This window comes from Rhinoraja longicauda, chromosome 20, assembly GCF_053455715.1.
Source record: "Rhinoraja longicauda isolate Sanriku21f chromosome 20, sRhiLon1.1, whole genome shotgun sequence".
In the NCBI taxonomy this organism is placed as follows: Eukaryota; Metazoa; Chordata; class Chondrichthyes; order Rajiformes; family Arhynchobatidae; genus Rhinoraja; species Rhinoraja longicauda.
This window is the reverse complement of record NC_135972.1, coordinates 19,752,815-19,771,696: the sequence shown is the minus strand read 5'-3', so window position 1 is coordinate 19,771,696 and position 18,882 is coordinate 19,752,815. Positions and strand designations below refer to the sequence as shown.

The window sequence follows — 18,882 nt, the reverse complement described above, 5'->3', positions numbered from 1 at the left end:
GGGGTACCGCAAGGCTCGGTGCTGGGACCGCAGCTATTTACAATATACATTAATGATTTTGATGAAGGAATTAAAAGTAACATTAGCAAATTTACAGATGACACAAATCTGGGTGGCAGTGTGAACTGTGAAGAGGATGCTATGCGGATGCAGATTGACTTGGACAGGTTGGGTGAGTGGGCAGATGCATGGCAGATGCAGTATAATGTGGATAAATGTGAGGTTATCCACTTTGGAGGCAAGAACGGGAAGGCAGATTATTATCTGAATGGTGTCAGGTTAGGAAAAGGGAAAGTACAACGAGACCTGGGTGTCCTCATACATAAGTCACTGAAGTAAACATACAGGTACAACAGGCAGTGAAGAAAGCTAATGGCATGTTGGCCTTTATAACGAGAGGAGTTGCGTATTGGAGCAAAGAGGTCCTTCTGCAATTGTACAGGGCCCTGGTGAGACCACACCTGGAATACTGTGCGCAGTTTTGGTCTCCTAATTTGAGGAAGGACATTCTTGCTATTGAGGTAGTGCAGCATAGGTTCACAAGGTTAATTCCCGGGGTGGCAGGACTGTCATATGATGAAAGAATGGAGCGACTGGGCTTGTATTGACTAGAATTTAGGATGAGAGGGGATCTTATAGAAACATATAACATTATTAAGGGATTGGACATGCTCGATGCAGGAAACATGTTCCCGATGTTGGGGGAGTCCAGAACCAGGGGACACAGTTTAAGAATAAGGGGTAGGTCATTTAGAACTAAGATGAGGAAAAACGTTTTCACACAGCGAGTTGTGAATTTGTGGAATTCTCTGCCTCAGAAGGCAGTGGAGGCCGATTCGCTGGTTGCATTCTAAAGAGAGTTAGATAGAGCTCTTAGGGCAAGCATAATCAAGGGGTATGGGGAGAAGGCAGCAACGGGGTACTAATTGTGGATGATCAGCCATGATCACATTGAATGGCGGTGCTGGCTCGAAGGGCCGAATGTCCTACTCCTGCACCTATTGTCTATGTATCTATGTCGCTAGTGATTGGGATAGTGTCTGAAGAAGGGTTCCATCCTGAAACGTCGCCCATTCTGGAAAAAAGGAATAGGTGACGCTTCAGGTCAAGACTCGACCTGAAACGTCACCTATTCTTTCTCCAGGTGGGCGACGTTTCGGGTTGGTACCCTTTTTCAGACAGGAATGATTTTACTGGATAGCACATAAACAAAGTTTCTCACTATATCTCAGTACATGAGACAATAACAGACCAACGCCAATACAAGCATCTCTCTGGATCAGTCATGGTCTGCTTGGACAGTCGGCACCACTCAACAGCTCACCTCACCCACAGGTTGTCCACCTCCTCGCTGGTCATCGCAAGGCCCATGCTGCTCACAGCTTGCTTCAGCTGCTCCACTGTGACCACACCTTCTGGTTCCAGGCACAATGGCTGGAAGTGGGAATTCAAGGAAAAACCTCTGGAAAATAATCGTGGAAAGAAATCGGAGAGGATTGGTGAGATTAGGCCAAATTGCAGCGGCATTTCATAGAGACACAAGAGACTGCAAATGCTGGAGTCTGGACCAAAACACAAAGTCCTGGAGGAACCCAGTGCTCAGGCGGCATCTGCGGAGGGAATAGCGTGACAAGGTATCGGGCTGGGACTTCTGGGTCACGGTGCAAGGTCTTGACCCAATACATCGACCACAGAAAATTCATGACCCCTCAGTTCCCCCAGCATGTTGTTTTTCACCCCAGGGACATTGTATTGCCATTTGCATCTTCAGAACATCCTAGAGAGGACTGAAGAAGGGTCCCAACCCAAAACGACAACTGTCCATGTTCTGCAACAGTGACATTTTACCGCCGCAAGATGCATGGCATGCGCCCTCTAATCATCAACAAATCACCAGCACTAACATGTTGGGTGGAGTCCTGTGGACGTACTCACCTCTCCTGCACTTTCTGCTTCAGCAGGTTGAGACAGTTGTTAGCGTTCCCCGCAGCTTTGCCCGGCTTCTGTTGTGGCAGCCCGTGGTGGGAGACCTGCAACTTACTCCCCATCTCCTGCAACTGCTTCGGCTGGACATTCTTCATCCACGCGGCCTTCCCAACCTGCAGGACAGCACTGTCAAAGTTTGTCGAACAGGTAACCGCGGGGATTGACATGGCCTACCTGGACTCCAGCAAGGTTTTGATAACTCCTGCCTGCTAGACTAGTCTGGGGAGTTAGATGGTTTGGGATCCAGGGAGAGACATCATTAGACACATAATTGGCTTGATGGTAGAGTCAGCATAGAAACAGGCTCTTCGGCCCAACTTGCCCACACCGACCAACATGCCACGTCTGCATTAGTCCCACCTGACTGCGTTTGGCCCATATCCCTCTAAACCTGTCCTATCCATGTACCCGCCTAAATGTTTCTTAAACATTGTGATAGTACCTATCTCAAATACCTCCTCGGCAACTTGTTTCATATACCCGCCAACCTTTGTGTAAAAAAGTTACCCCTCAGGTTCCCTTTAAATCTTTCCCTCCCTCACCTTAAACCAATGTCCTCTGGTACTCGATTCCCCTACTCTGGGCACGGGACTCTGTGCGTTTTCCCAATCTATTCCCCTCACGATTTTGTACACCTCTACAAAGGTCACCCTTCCGCCTCCTGCACTCCTAGGAATAACGTCCTAGCCTGCCCAACCTCTCCCTGTAGCTCAGGCCCTTGAGTCCTGGCAACATCCTCGTAAACCTTCTCTGCAGAAGAAAGCAGAATGTTGGTGGAAGGTTGTTTTTCAGACAGGAGGCCTGTGACAAGTTGTGTGCCTCGGGGATCGGTGCTGGACCCAGTGTTGTTCGTCATTTAAAGGAATCATTCTCAGAAATCTTTCCTGCATCTTCCTTCATGTCTTCACATCCTGTAGTGTGTTCCAAACATGACAAGACCAACTTTTATCTGCCTGCACATGATCCATATCCTTCCCCCCCACCCCCCACCCCCCACCCACATTCCCTGCATATCCATGTGCATATCCAAAGTCTCTGAAATGCCACTATCTTATCTGCATCCAGCACCACCCTCAGTAATACGTTCCAGGCACCCACCACCCGCGTGTGTAAAAACACTTGCCCTGTACCTCTCATTTAAAATCTGCCCCTCTCACGTTAAAACTAGGCCTCTAGTCTTTAACATTTCCATCCTGGAAATACCTTATCAGGGTCATCGTATAGGTGGTGACATTGGAGACCCTTGGAGTACCTTTAATTGGACTTTACTGGACATTATCTTGCATGAAACATTATTCAGAAGAAGGATCTCGACCTGAAACGTCACCCATTCCTTCTCTCCAGAGATGCTGCCTGACCTGTTGAGTTACTCCAGCATTTTGCGTCTACCTTCAACATACGGTAACTATTTGCTCCACTAAAAAGGTATTTTGTTGGCTGTCAGTTACTTTGCGGTGAGCTGGAGTCCTTTCCCTCAGGAACGTTCCGTGACATCCTTACCTCAGGATCCAGAAAGCAGCCCACAAAATCATCAAGGGAAATCCGGGATACTCCAGCAATCCCTAAACTACAATGAAAGAGATGATGCAGATACAGGTCAATGGCTAACACCCACACAACAGAGAACGAAAACAGTACAGCACAGGAACAGGCCCTTCAGCCCACAATTTCAACACAATGCCAAGTTAAACTAATCTCCCCTGCCTCCATCTGATCCATATTCCTCCATTTCCTGCATATCTAAAAGCCTCATAAACATCATTATTGTGCCTGACTCCACCACCACCCATGGTGGCACGTTCCAGGCCCCCAGCACATCTCCTTTAAACTTTGCCCATCTCACCTTAAAGCTATGTCCTCTAATCTTTCAATTCAACATCCGATCCTCATCCTAAACCCTCCCTGTTTTCCTCATCAACCCAAGCAGCCTGTGCAATACTCTAGATTCATGCCTGGCCCAACTCCATCTTGAAGACCCAACTTTACCCTCAGTTTGTCCAGCCATATGCTAATCACCCCCCACCCCCCCTCACCCCTATCCACCCATCACTTGCCAGGCTTAGCCCTGCCTCCACCTCTCTTTTCCAGCCTCCCCACCCCCCTCCCCACTCCTGGTAAGTGCAAAGAAGTAGGATTCCGACCCGAAACGCCATCCGTCCATTCCTTCAAATGATGATGCCCGACCTACCGTTCTAGACAATAGACAATAGACAATAGACAATAGGTGCAGGAGTAGGCCATTCAGCCCTTCGAGCCAGCACCGCCATTCAATGCGATCATGGCTGATCACTCTCAATCAGTACCCCGTTCCTGCCTTCTCCCCATACCCCCTCACTCCGCTATCCTTAAGAGCTCTATCCAGCTCTCTCTTGAAAGCATCCAACGAACTGGCCTCCACTGCCTTCTGAGGCAGAGAATTCCACACCTTCATCACTCTCTGACTGAAAAAGTTCTTCCTCATCTCCGTTCTAAATGGCCTACCCCTTATTCTTAAACTGTGGCCCCTTGTTCTGGACTTCCCCCAACATTGGGAACATGTTTCCTGCCTCTAATATGTCCAATCCCCTAATTATCTTATATGTTTCAATAAGATCCCCCCTCAACCTTCTAAATTCCAGAGTATACAAGCCCAATCGCTCCAGCCTTTCAACATACGACAGTCCCGCCATTCCGGGAATTAACCTAGTGAACCTATGCTGCACGCCCTCCATAGCAAGAATATCCTTCCTAAAATTTGGAGACCAAAACTGCACACAGTACTCCAGGTGCAGTCTCACCAGGGCCCGGTACAACTGTAGAAGGACCTCTTTGCTCCTATACTCAACTCCTCTTGTTACGAAGGCCAACATTCCATTGGCTTTCTTCACTGCCTGCTGTACCTGCATGCTTCCTTTCATTGACTGATGCACTAGGACACCCAGATCTCGTTGAACTCCCCCTCCTCCTAACTTGACACCATTCAGATAATAATCTGCCTTTCTATTCTTACTTCCAAAGTGAATAACCTCACACTTATCTACATTAAACTGCATCTGCCATGTATCCGCCCACTCACACAACCTGTCCAAGTTACCCTGCAGCCTTATTGCATCTTCCTCACAATTCACACTACCCCCCAGCTTAGTATCATCTGCAAATTTGCTAATGGTACTTTTAATCCCTTCGTCTAAGTCATTAATGTATATCGTAAATAGCTGCGGTCCCAGCACCGAACCTTGCGGTACCCCACTGGTCACTGCCTGCCATTCTGAAAGGGACCCATTTATCCCCACTCTTTGCTTTCTGTCTGTCAACCAATTTTCTATCCATGTCAGTACCCTACCCCCAATACCATGTGCCCTAATTTTGCCCACTATTCTCCTATGTGGGACCTTGTCGAAGGCTTTCTGAAAGTCGAGGTACACCACATCCACTGACTCTCCCCTGTCAATTTTCCTAGTTACACCCTTCGTAAATCCATGCTGACTCGGAATGATCCTGTTACTGCTATCCAAATGCTCAGCAATTTCGTCTTTTATAATTGACTCCAGCATCTTCCCCACCACTGATGTCAGACTAACTGGTCTATAATTACCCGTTTTCTCTCTCCCTCCTTTCTTAAAAAGTGGGATAACATTTGCTATCCTCCAATCCACAGGAACTGATCCTGAATCTATAGAACATTGAAAAATGATCTCCAATGCTTCCACTATTTCTAGAGCCACCTCCTTAAGTACCCTGGGATGCAGACCATCAGGCCCTTGGGATTTATCAGCCTTCAGTCCCATCAGTCTACCCAAAACAATTTCCTGCCTAATGTGGATTTCCTTCAGTTCCTCCATCACCCTAGGTTCTCCGGCCCCTAGAACATTTGGGAGATTGTGTGTATCTTCCTCAGTGAAGACAGATCCAAAGTAACGGTTTAACTCGTCTGCCATTTCTTTGTTCCCCATAATAAATTCCCCTGCTTCTGTCTTCAACGGACCCACATTTGCCTTGACTATTTTTTTCCTCTTCACGTACCTAAAAAAACTTTTGCTATCCTCCTTTATATTATTGGCTAGTTTACCCTCGTACCTCATCTTTTCTCCCCGTATTGCCTTTTTAGTTAACTTTTGTTGCTCTTTAAAAGAGTCCCAATCCTCTGTCTTCCCACTCTTCTTTGCTATGTTATACTTCCTCTCCTTAATTTTTATGCTGTCCCTGACTTCCCTTGTCAGCCACAGGTGTCTCTTACTCCCTTTAGAGTCTTTCCACCTCTTTGGAATAAATTGATCCTGCAACCTCTGCATTATTCCCAGGAATACCTGCCATTGCTGTTCTACCGTCTTCCCTGCTAGGGCCTCCTTCCAGTCAATTTTGGCCAGCTCCTGCCTCATGCCTCTGTAATCCCCTTTGCTATACTGTAATACCGACACTTCCGATTTTCCCTTCTGCCTTTCCATTTGTAGAGTAAAACTTATCATGTTGTGATCACTGCCTCCTAATGGCTCTTTTACCTCTAGTCCCCTTATCAGATCAGGATCATTACACAACACTAAATCCAGAATTGCCTTCTCACTGGTAGGCTCCAGTACAAGCTGTTCTAAGAATCCATCTCGAAGGCACTCTACAAACTCTCTTTCCTGGGGTCCATTTCCAACCTGATTTTCCCAGTCTACCTGCATGTTGAAATCTCCCATAACCACCGTAGCATTACATTTTTGACACGCCAATTTTATCTCCTGATTCAACTTGCACCCTATGTCGAGGCTACTGTTTGGGGGCCTATAGATAACTCCCATTAGGGTCTTTTTACCCTTACAATTTCTCATTTCTATCCATACTGATTCAACATCTCCTGATTCTATGTCACCCCTTGCAAGGGAATGAATATCATTCCTTACCATCAGAGCAACCCCACCCCCTCTGCCCACCTGTCTGTCTTTTCTATACGTTGTGTACCCCTGAATATTCAGTTCCCAGCCCTGGTCCTCTTGTAGCCATGTCTCAGTGATCCCTACAACATCATACTTGCCCATGACTAACTGAGCCTCAAGCTCATCCACTTTATTTTTTATACTACGCGCATTTAAGTACAACACTTTAACTTCTGTATTTACCTCCCCTCTCACATCGTTCACAATTGGCCCTGCCCTTAATTTCTTTTCCCCTCTAGCACTTCTGTTCCCATTCTTCCGAGAGTCTTTTGCAATATCTCCTGTATTCCCTTTTACCTCATCTTCATATTCACAATTTGTTAACCCCTCCCCTCCCCCCCACTACTTAGTTTAAAGCCACAGGAACATCTGTAGTTCCTTATGTCTCCATTAACAAAAGATCTGTTCAGAGCTGCAGTTATTGAGCATAATTACCTGACAAGGAGATCGTTGACTTGCTGAGTATTTAAATATCCACACAGATTCCATAGAATCCTTGTCAAAGCTTCCCTGCGGGAGTAGTAATGGTTAACAATTATTAACTCGCTAGTTGACGTGTAATCAGCAGCAGACTATAGTTGTGGAGTTTCTGAATTTAACAGGACATTCACAAGAGTGTTCTCAAGTTGATCTTTGCACCGACCCATCACTGGTCAGGGAGGAAGCTGGGAAGAAACGTTAGAGTAGAAGAGAGGATCTAGTTTGGTTTAGTTGAGTTTAAAGATAGGCCATGGAAGCGGCACTCGGGCCACTGAGTGCGTGCCGACCAGCAATTACCACGTACACTAACACCATTCATACACACTAGGGACAATTTACAGAGGTCAATTAGCCGGAGCACCTGGTGAAAACCCACGCGGGAGAACGTACAAACTCCGCGTAGACACCACCCGTAGTCAGGATCGAACCCGGGTCTCTGGCGCTGTCCGGCAGCAACTCTACCGCTGTGCCACCGTGCCGGATTCCAGATCTTGGGGTCCCAGCAGCTGAAGGCAGCGGCGGCAATGTTGGTGGAATGAGGATCAGGCATGTCCATGAGGTGGGCAGGGTCTGGCGTGAGGAGGTGCCAGACTCAGCGAGCAGGTGGGTGGTGGGAGGATGAGGATGGAGGTGTTGAAACGAACCACCAGGGTCCAGGCCTAAAGTCAACATTCACCTTGTTCAGGAACTAAAGGGGGGGAGGACCTAATTGAAACCTACTGAACAGTGAAAGGCCTGGATAGAGTGCATGTGGAGAGGATGTTTCCACTGGTGGGAGAGTCTGGGGCTAGAGGGCCTCAGAATAAAACAACATACCTTTAGAATGGAGAAGAGGGGGAATTTCTTTAGTCAGAGGATGGTGAATCTGTGGAACCATTGCCGCAGACAGCTGTGGAAGCCATCAACGGATATATTTAAGGCAGAGAATGACAGATTCTTGATTAGTAAGGGTGTCCAAGGTTTTGGGGAGAAGGCAGGAGAATGGGGGTGAGAGGGAAAGATAGATCAGCCATGATCAAATGGCGGAGTAGACTCAATGGGCCGAATGGCCTAATTCTGCTCCCATGACTTATGGACGAATGGGACACAGGCTGGTTGACAGGTATCCGAGGACCAGAGCTTGTGGTAGAATGTATAAGAACTCTGGACATATTCCTTCTATCACGCCTTAACTTTCATTTCCATTTACTTTCTACCAGGGTTTACTTAGAGGTTAAAGGCTTGGGAATATCTGTAGGTGATCCATCTGCAGTGAGATTTGCACATCTCTCTGGCATCTTTGGCACCTGGAAATCTTTGGGATTTGGGACTTTATCCACACTTCCTGTGGTCTCTGGTCATAACCAACGACTAGTCTCTTTGAAAGCCCATGTTACAAAGTACACACACATTCCACAACCACGGTGGTGGGATCTGAACTCAGCTCTCACATTTACAAGCCGTGAACAAACCCACCTCAACACCGTTCTCATGGGATCAGGTCCAGCAAACATTTCCCCAGAAGATAAACACAAAATGCTGGAGTAGCTTAGCGGCTTAGGCAGCATCTCTGAGTTACTCCAGCATTTTGTGTCTTTCTTCAGTGTAAACCAGCATCTGCAGTTTCCTCCAAAACATTTTTCCAGGGTGGAAATGTCAAAGACTAGGGGACACAGCTTTAAGATGCAAGGGGTAAAGTTTACAGGAAATGTCCAGGACAAGTCTTTTACACAAACGAAAGGGGTGGTGGTGGGTGGGTGGGTGGGGGGGGAGTTGGGTGGGGGGTGGGGGGGTGCCTGGAACGTGCTGCCAGGGGTGGTGGTGGAGGCAGATACGATAGTGGTGTTTAGATAGGCACATGGATATGTTGGGAATGGAGGGATATGGATCACCTGCAGACAGAGATTAGTTTAACGGGGCATGATGTTCGGCAGAGACATGATGGGCAGAAGGGACTGTTCCTGTTCCTGTTCTGCACTGTACCATATTCTTATGTTCTAAATACTGATTATTTTTAACTCAATATAACAATCAGCATCAGCAATAATTAATGATAGTTAAATGCTGACATGTTCCACAATTACAGCGATCATTTCTAATTAACGATAATCACCAACAGCAACGTTGAGGAGTCCAAATGGGTTTTTCTGGCTGTGAAACAGTTGGTACGCTCCAAGCCCAAAATAAACTTGCTGCGCTGTAGGCAGATGGAAGACCATCATTCAAACCACTTGCCTCCCTCCCAGAGGAAGGCCTTTGTAGAATGTGTGACTTACTTTGAAACTATGCCTCTTCCCTTAGGATCACTCGCCATAAACATATGCCGAACAGCAGGAAAATTGGAGTACAGCTTCTCCCTGATCAACACGTTAACCTGGTGTTCAAAGGAGCAGAGCACACTGCGTTACAAACTGCGGTTAATAAAGTGCAGGGAAATGATCATTCTCCGCATGCACTCATGCACACATGCATATATGACACATGGACATATGCACACATGCATACATGACACATGGGCATATGCACACATGCACACATGCATACATGACACATGGACATATGCACACATGCATACATGACACAAGGGCATATGCACACATGCACACATGGACATATGCACACAAGCACACATGCATATATGACACATGGACATATGCACACATGCATACATGACACAAGGGCATATGCACACATGCACACATGGACATATGCACACAAGCACACATGCATATATGACCCATGGACATATGTACACATGCATACATGACACATGGACATATGCACACATGCATACATGACACATGGACATATGCACACATAACACATGGACGTATGCACACATGCATTCATCACACGTGGACATATGCACACATGCATACATGACACATGAACATTTGCAGACATGCACAGATGCTCACATGCACGCATGTGCAGATGCGTAATGTTCACATATGCACATGTACACATGCACACATGCATAAATACACACATGCATACACGCACACATATTCAGACATGCATATATGACTACATAGTAGGTATCTAACCAATTTTTGACAGCAGTGGGCAGCAGTAATGTTGCTGATAAAGCAGAAACCTGCAACATTCAATTACAAGTCAGGGACTCTTCCAGCTCCAATGTAAAGCCGCCAATATTGGCCGGTTCTCTCTCCACAGATCTTGCCTGACATTTCAGGTCGGGATCCCCCCCCCCCCCCTTCAGTCTGAAGAAGGAACCTGACTCAAAACGTCACTTATTCATGTTCTCCAGAGATGCTGCCCAACCCTCTGAATTACTCCAACACTTTTTGTCCTTTTTCGTAAAACTGCATCTGTAGTTCCTTGTGCCTCTCTTTGAGTTCTAACGTTCCCGAGCTCAGATGATAGATCATTAATTTGAGACACTAATTCTATGTTAGTTTGGTGTCATGTGTACCGAGGTGAAGTGAAATACTTTTAGTTGCGTGCTATACAGTCAGCAGAAAGACTATGTGATTACAATCCAGCCGTCCACAGTGTACAGATACAGGGTAAAGGGAGTAATGCTTAGTACAAGAAAAAGCCCAGGGTTATGGGGAGAAGGCCCGAGAATGTGGTTGAGAGGGCAAGATAGATTAGCCATGAGTGAATGGCGGAGTAGACTTGTTGGGCTGAATGGCCTAATTCTGCACCGAGAACAGTTTAATTTAGAGATACAGTGCGAAAACAGGCCATTCAGCCTACTGAGTCCCCGCTGACCAGTAATCCCCACACATTAACACTACACTACACTAACTAGGGACAGTTTACATTTATACCAAGCCAATTAACCTGCAAACCTGTACGTCTTTAGTGTGTGGGAGGAAACCAAAGACCTCGGAGAAAGCCCACACAGATCACGGGGAGATCATACACTCTGTACAGACAAGCACCCGTGGTCAGGATCGAACCCGGGTCTCTGGCGCTGTATGGCAGTAACTTCGCGAACGTGCCACCCGTGAACACGAAATGAATGAGGTGGGAGCCTCATCACGATCAGCATACAACTACGTCCACTTGTGTGGGAAGGACTTGGAAATTTAGAAGCTGACCAGGATGGCCGGACCAACCTTGGGTGTGTCGGTCGTCTGTGTGGGCGGGAGACCCATGGTGAACCGCCCCATCGCAGTGTGAGCGCGAGACTTTTCATCGTTGTTCCGCGACAACCCTGCAGGGAAAGACACAAATGCGGGATTAGCGAGACCACAGCCGCGACATGGATACATGGATAGGGAACGGGAGGTCGGGCAATATCCCAGGGAGACACCAGGAACTGCAGGCTCCGGAGCTTTGAGCAGGCCACAAAATGCTGGAGGAACTCCGCAGGTCAGGCAGCATCTGTGGAGGGAACGTTTTGGGTCGGGAAGCAGGGAAACTGAATCAGGTGCAGATCCACTTTCAGAAGTCAGCAATGTTCAGGTATCAGCAATACTTTGCTCCAATTACTCATCCATTCCTCGCCTATTCCCAGGAACGCCAGGCTTGGAGAATTGTTTAAGCTGAGAGGAGAAGGATTTAATAGATTTAAAGATTTAATAGGAATGTGAGGAGCAACTTTTTCACTGAGAGTGCTGGGTACGTAGCTGTTGGATGAGGTCGTTGAGGCAGGTGCGATAGATCATGGGAAAGTACAACACAAAAGTAAGCCCTTCGGCCCACAATGTCTGTGCCGAACATGATGCAAAGATAAACTAATCTCCTCTGCCTGCACACGATCAATCCATTCCCTGCATTTCCATGTGCCCATTGAAAAGCCTTTTAAACACCTCTATCACATCTGCCTCCACTACTGCCCCTGGCAGCACCAGGTTCCTAAACCATTTGGCCTATCATCCTCAAAACCCTCTCTGTCCATATATCCGTCAATTTCTTCCATTGTTTCCTCTTCCGTCTTGTTCTCCGTCCCTCTCCCGTTATTCCCTCCTTTCTTTCGGGACAGCATTTTGAACCAAAAAAGGGCGATCTGCAAATGTTGGCATCTGGTATAAAAACAGAAAGTGCTGACTGCGCGCCGCACATGGGAAGTGAAGGATGAGATTAATGTTTAAAGGTGTACAAGTGATGAATTGACCTGTCTTTCAACAATGAAGCCCCAGAATGTATCTGTCAGAACAAGAGCTCTTAATAAACAGCGTCGGAGACAAGGGTTCAGCAGCCTCAAAGCCCAGAATCTCAGGCATGTCACTACGGATTGGAGAGAAAGGTGAGTTCATATTTCAGGGCTGGTGCCCTCTCTGTTCATAGATTCTGCTCGAGCTGAGTCTATGCAACATTTAATGATTTTATTTCAAAAATGCAACATCTGCAATGATTGCTTCCAATCCCACAGGAACAGAAGCGGGTGCCTTGAATCCAAAGAGCAGGGAAAGCTATTGAGCCCTGTATACTTTGCAAACTCACTGTGACACAGACTGATATTCCTGATAGCAGTATATAAATACTTTTATTCATCTGATTTGGATTGTTTTCTCTGGGATGTCAGAGGGTGAGGGGAGACCTTGACTTTGGTTTGGTTTAGTTTAGCGATACAGAGCAGAAACAGGCTCTTTGGCCCACTGAGTCCACGCCGACCAGCAATCCCCGCACACTAACGCTATCCTATGCACACTAAGGACAATTTACAATTATACCAAGCCCATTGACCGACAAACCAGTACGTCTTTGGACAAAACCGGAGATCCCGGAGAAATCCCACGTAGGTCTCGGGGTGAACGTACAAACTCTGATGCTGTCTGTGTGGAGTTTGCACATTTTCCCTGTGACCACGTGCGTTTCCTCCAGGTATTCTGGTTTCCTTCCACATCCCAAAGATGTGTGGATTTGTAAGTTTAGTGTAAATTCCCCCTGATGTGTAGGGAGCTGATGAGAAAGAGGGATAGCATAAAACTAGTGTGAATGGGTGTTTGATGGTCGGCATGGACTCAGCGGGCCGAAGGGCCTGTTTCCAGGCTGTATCTCTGAACTGAACTAAACTAAGCCAGAGATGGTATTGGAGGCCGATACGATAGTGGCATTTAAGAGGCTTTTAAATCGGCACATGGATATGCAGGGAATGGGGGGACATGGTTATATACAGGCAGAGGAGATTAGTTTGACTTGGTATTATGTTCAGCAGAGAAATGTGGACCGAATGGCCTGTTCCTGTACTGTACTGTTCTATGGTCTTTGTTCTATGTTCGCTGCAGAAGGTCTGAAGTAACTCTGTAATCCCGATCATTTGACAGTGTGAGATTTCATTCCCACAAATGCTATTAAATTATCACCCGTAATTAGTTGTTAGTTGTAATTAGTTGTAATTAGTAATAACTTGTTGAAACTTGCCTCATTGTTTAACTGTTTATTCCGAGATGGAGGAAATGCATAGTGTTAATCCCTCTGGCAGTGACCTTCCAGCTACAGATTTTTGCCAGAATGGATATTTTCAGAAGCAGTCCAGAGTTGCGAAGTAGAGTGTTGCAGAGGTGTGCATGGAGAACGGAGAGATTTGGAACACAACCCAATGAGTCTCGCATCAGCACAACTCCATGGTCAGGGTGGAGGTGACTGTACTCAACAAGCAAATGTATTGGGCCACAGCAGTGATCATCATCTACTTCTGGTACAATGTCATAGAACAGTACAGCACAGGATCAGGCCCTTCGGCCCATAAAGCTGTGCTGAACATGATGTCAGGTTAAACTAATCACCTCTGTCTGTATATGATCCATATCTCTCCATTCCTTGCTTTTCTAAAAGCCTGTTAAACACCGCTATCATATCTGGCTCAACCACAAATCCCCGCAGTACATTCCAGGCAACCACCACCTTCCAATAGACAATAGACAATAGGTGCAGGAGGAGGCCATTCGGCCCTTCGAGCCAGCACCACCATTCAATGTGATCATGGCTGATCATTCTCAATCAGTACCCCATTCCTGCCTTCTCCCCTTACCCCCTGACTCTGCTATCCTTAAGAGCTCTATCAAGCTCTCTCTTGAATGCATTCAGAGAATTGGCCTCCACTGCCTTCTGAGGCAGATAATTCCACAGATTTACAACTCTTTGACTGAAAAGGTTTTTCCTCATCTCCTTTCTAAATGGCCTACCCCTTATTCTTAAACTGTGGCCCCTGGTTCTGAACTCCCCCAACATTGGGAACATGTTTCCTGCCTCTAATGTGCCCAACCCCTTAATAATGTTATATGTTTCGATAAGATCCCCTCTAATCCATCTAAATTCCAGTGTATACAAGCCTAGTCGCTCCAGTCTTTCAACATATGACAGTCCCGCCATTCCGGGAATTAACCTTATAAACCTATGCTGCACGCCCTCAACAGCAAGAATATCCTTCCTCAAATTTGGAGACCAAAACTGCACACAGTACTCCAGGTGCGGTCTCACTTGGGCCCTTTACAACTGCAGAAGGACCTCTTTGCTCCTATACTCAACTCTTCTTGTCATGAAGGCCAACATTCCATTGGCTTTCTTCACTGCTTGCTGTACCTGCATGCTTCCTTTCAGTGACTGATGCACTAGGACACCCAGATCTCATTGTACGTCCCCTTTTCCTAACTTGACACCATTCAGATAATCTGCCTTCTTATTCTTACCAGCAAAGTGGATAACCTCATACTTATCCACATTAAACTGCATCCGCCATGCATCCGCCCACTCACACAACCTGTCCAAGTCACCCTGCAACCTCATAGCATCTTCCTCACAACTCACACTACCACCCAGCTTTGTATCATCTGCAAATTTGCTAATGGTACTTTTAATCCCTTCATCCAAGTCATTAATGTATATTGTAAATAGATGCGGTTCCAGCACCGAGCCTTGCGGTACCCCACTGGTCACTGCCTGCCATTCTGAAAGAGACCCATTTATCCCCACTCTTTGCTTTCTGTCTGTCAACCAATTTTCTATCCATGTAGGGTTGGTACCCTACCCCCAATACCATGTGCTCTAATTTTGCCCACTAATCTCCTATGTGGGACCTTGTCGAAGGCTTTCTGAAAGTCGAGGTACACCACATCCACTGGCTCTCCCCTGTCAATTTTCCTAGTTACATCCTCAAAATATTACATCCTCAAAAAAGATTAGTCAAACATGATTTCCCCTTCGTAAAGCCATGCTGACTCGGAATGATCCTGTTACTGCTACCCAAATGCTCCGCAATTTCGTCTTTTATAATTGACTCCAGCATCTTCCCCACCACTGATGTCAGACTAACTGGTCTATAATTTCCCGTTTTCTCTCTCCCTCCTTTCTTAAAAAGTGGGATAACATTAGCTACCCTCCAATCCACAGGAACTGATCCTGAATCTATAGAACATTGGAAAATGATCACCAATGCGTCCACAATTTCTAGAGACACCTCCTTAAGTACACTGGGATGCAGACCATCAGGCCCTGGGGATTTATCAGCCTTCAAAACCCTTGCAAAATCCATGCAAAACCCTTGCCCCACACATTTCCTTTAAACCTTTCCCCTTTCATGTTAAAGCTATGCGCTCTGGTGTTGGATTTCTCATCCTGGGAGAAAGGGTTTGACTGTCTACCCTATATAAAAGCCTCTTAAACACCACTACCCCTGGTAACACATTCAAGGCACCCACCACTCTGTCTGTGTAAAAAAACTTGCCCCACAAATCTTCTTCAAACTTTGCCCCTCTCACCTTAAAGCTATGCCTGCTAGTCTTTCCCATTTCCATGCTGGGAAATGTTTGCTGGACCTGATCCCATGCAAACAGTGTTGAGGTAGGTATGTTCAGGACTTGTGAATGTGGGAGCTGAGTTCAGATCCCACCACCAAGGCTGTGGAATGTGTGTGCAGTTTGTAACCTGGGCTTTCAAAGAGACCAGTTATTGACCAGAGACCGCATAGAATGTGGATAAAGTCCCAAATCCCAAAGATGTCCAGATCCCAAAGATGCCCCAAAGATGTCCCAGAGATGTCCCAGAGACGGGCAGGCATTGCTGCAGATGCTTCATCAGTCGGAATTGAAACATAATGCCAGCATCAGCAATCAGACTGCTTCTGACCTTACAATGGAAGGAGGATTCATCACGGGCACAGCCCTCCCCATCATCGAGAGCATCTACACCAGGTACTGCCGCAAGCAGGCGGCATCTATCATTAAGGATCCCCACCTTGCGAGCTGTACCCTCGTCTCACTGCTACCGTCGGGCAGGATGTACAGAAGCCTGAAGTCCCACACCACCAGGTTCAGGAACAGCTACTTTCCGATAGTAGCTGTTCTTGAACCACCCTGCACCACCCTAATCCCACCCCGGCAACGGAAAACTGTGGCTCGAATCTTGCTCTGCCATGGACTTGTTTTCCAATTGTGTTTGGCACCAATGTCCTGTTATTGGCACAGTCTTTTTGCTTTCACTCTGTTGCAGAATTAATGTGTACTTTCTGTGTCATTTATGTAAAATATGTTTTGTGTGCTGTGAGTCTGTGTCTGCTGCATGATTTTTCATTGTACCTGTACCTCCCAGCACTTGTGCATTTGATCATAATGCCAACCTGACTTGGGGTCATTGATGAAGCAGCTGAAGATGGTCAGAACTCAGCCACCACCCTGAGGAGCCTTGCAGACATGTTCATAAGCAGAATGAGGTCATACAGGTCATCAAGTCTACTCCATCATTCAATCATGGCTGATCCATCTTTCCCTCTGAACTCCATTCTCCTGTCTTCTCCCCATAACCCCTGACACCTTTACCAATCAAAAACCAGTCTTCAGACTTTGGACTTTAGAGATACAGCGCGGAAAAAGACCCTTCGGCCCACCAATTTTGCGTCAACCAGCAATTACCTCATACACTAACCTAAACAGACTAGCGACAATTTTATAACTTACCAAAGCCAATTAACCTACAAATCAGCACATCTTTGGAATGTTGGAGGAAACAAACTGGAGCACCCGGAGAAAATCCACACAGTCACAGAGACCGTACAAACTATGTACAGACAGCACCCATAGTCAGGATTAAACCCGGGTCCCTGGCGCTGTGAGGCAGCAAGTCTACCGCTACGCCACTATGCTGGCCCTGTCAATCTCTGCTTTAACAATACCCAATGACTCGGCCTCCACACCCATCTGTGATGATGAATTTCAAAGACTCACCACCTCCTGACTAAAGAAATTCCTCCTCATGTCTTTGGGAAGGCAGCAACTCTACCGTTGTGCCACCGTGCCACTTGACCAATATTGACTCACTTCCACTCCCACCACCCACCTTCGACAGAGGGTGAAAGGCAGCTACGTCGAGACCCCCCCCCCCCCTTCAAAGGACCTATATTCCACGCACTCCGACCCCCACCCACGGGTGTGGTCTGCTGACCTCCCCTCACCTGGTGGCCATGAGGCACGGGCAACCAGCATAGGGTGTGCAGTAGCCGCCCTGGCCTCGTCGAAGTGGGACGAGCCCAATCCCTCAACGGACCCTGCAGGCTGCAGCTGGAGGAGGGGCCGCTCGAAGCCCACCCTGGCCCGGGGCCGGCCGATTTGGGGCAGTCTGAGGAAGGTGACGGCCATCGTGGGGCAGCGCAGCTCAGCGACTGAACCAGCCTGCTCCTGCTGTGTATCCGGTTGCCGTGGTTACCCCCTTCATCACAGGCTGCTCTGGGAAGCTGTAATTACTCCAAATACAATGGGGGCAGATTGTTTTACCGTGAGCTGTTGGCTGCTTTATGTGGCTCTCTGAGCTACCGTGAATATACAGCACAGAAACACACTCTTCTGTGCCTTGATCACAGTGGCACACACTCAGAAACAGGCCGACTTCCTCAGCAGGCTCAGGACTTTGCCTTGCACGATTCCCTTTATCATTTATCGTGTACACTGTGGATGGTTCGATTGTAATCATGTATTGTCTTTCCGCTGACTTGTTGGCATGCAACAAAAAAGATTTTCACTGTACCTCGGTACATTAAACTAAGTTCGACCATGATCCCAACAACTCTCACCAAACTTCTACATTTACACCATGGAAAGCATTTTATCAGGGTTCATAACAGCATGTGTTGGGACCGCAAGACCGCAAGAAATTGCAGAGAATTGCGGACAAGCCCAGACCATCACACAGACCAACCTCCCTTCCATTGACTCCATCTACACTTCACGCTGCCTCAGCAAGGCCGCCAGCATAATCAAGGACGAGTCTCACCCGGTCTCTCTCTCTTCTTCCCTCTCCCATCAGGCAAGTGTGAAAACGCAACCTCTAGATTCAGGGACAGTTTCTTCCCAGCTGTTATTAGGCAACCGAACCATCCTATCAGCAACTAGAGAGCGGCCCTGACCTACCATCTACCTCCTTGGAGACCCTCGGACTATCATTAATTGGATTTTACTAGACTTTATCTTGCACTAAACATTATTCCCTTACCCTGTATCTGTTCATTGTGGATGGCTCGATTGTAATCATGTACAGTCTTTCCGCTGACTGGTTAGTACGCAACGAAGAAAGCTTTTCACTGTACCTCGGTACAGGTGACAATAAATTAAACTAAACAGATAGTCACCAACAA

At 47.0% G+C, this 18,882-nt stretch overlaps 1 protein-coding gene across 1 annotated transcript in view; it reads right to left on the bottom strand.

Moving 5' to 3' along the window:
- The window catches only part of LOC144603760 (EF-hand calcium-binding domain-containing protein 6-like), a 43,863-nt gene extending 25,973 nt beyond the window's left edge, over positions 1-17,890 (bottom strand). Inside the window, exons 1-7 of the mRNA XM_078417467.1 lie at positions 17,707-17,890; positions 11,432-11,529; positions 9,620-9,717; positions 7,320-7,394; positions 3,487-3,553; positions 1,936-2,099; positions 1,325-1,462 (exon numbers count right to left, since the gene is read on the bottom strand). Of these exons, the coding sequence (XP_078273593.1) occupies positions 1,325-1,462; positions 1,936-2,099; positions 3,487-3,553; positions 7,320-7,394; positions 9,620-9,717; positions 11,432-11,529; positions 17,707-17,890 (824 nt within the window). The remainder of the gene's footprint in view (positions 1-1,324; positions 1,463-1,935; positions 2,100-3,486; positions 3,554-7,319; positions 7,395-9,619; positions 9,718-11,431; positions 11,530-17,706) is intronic.
- Positions 17,891-18,882: the final 992 nt, after the last annotated feature.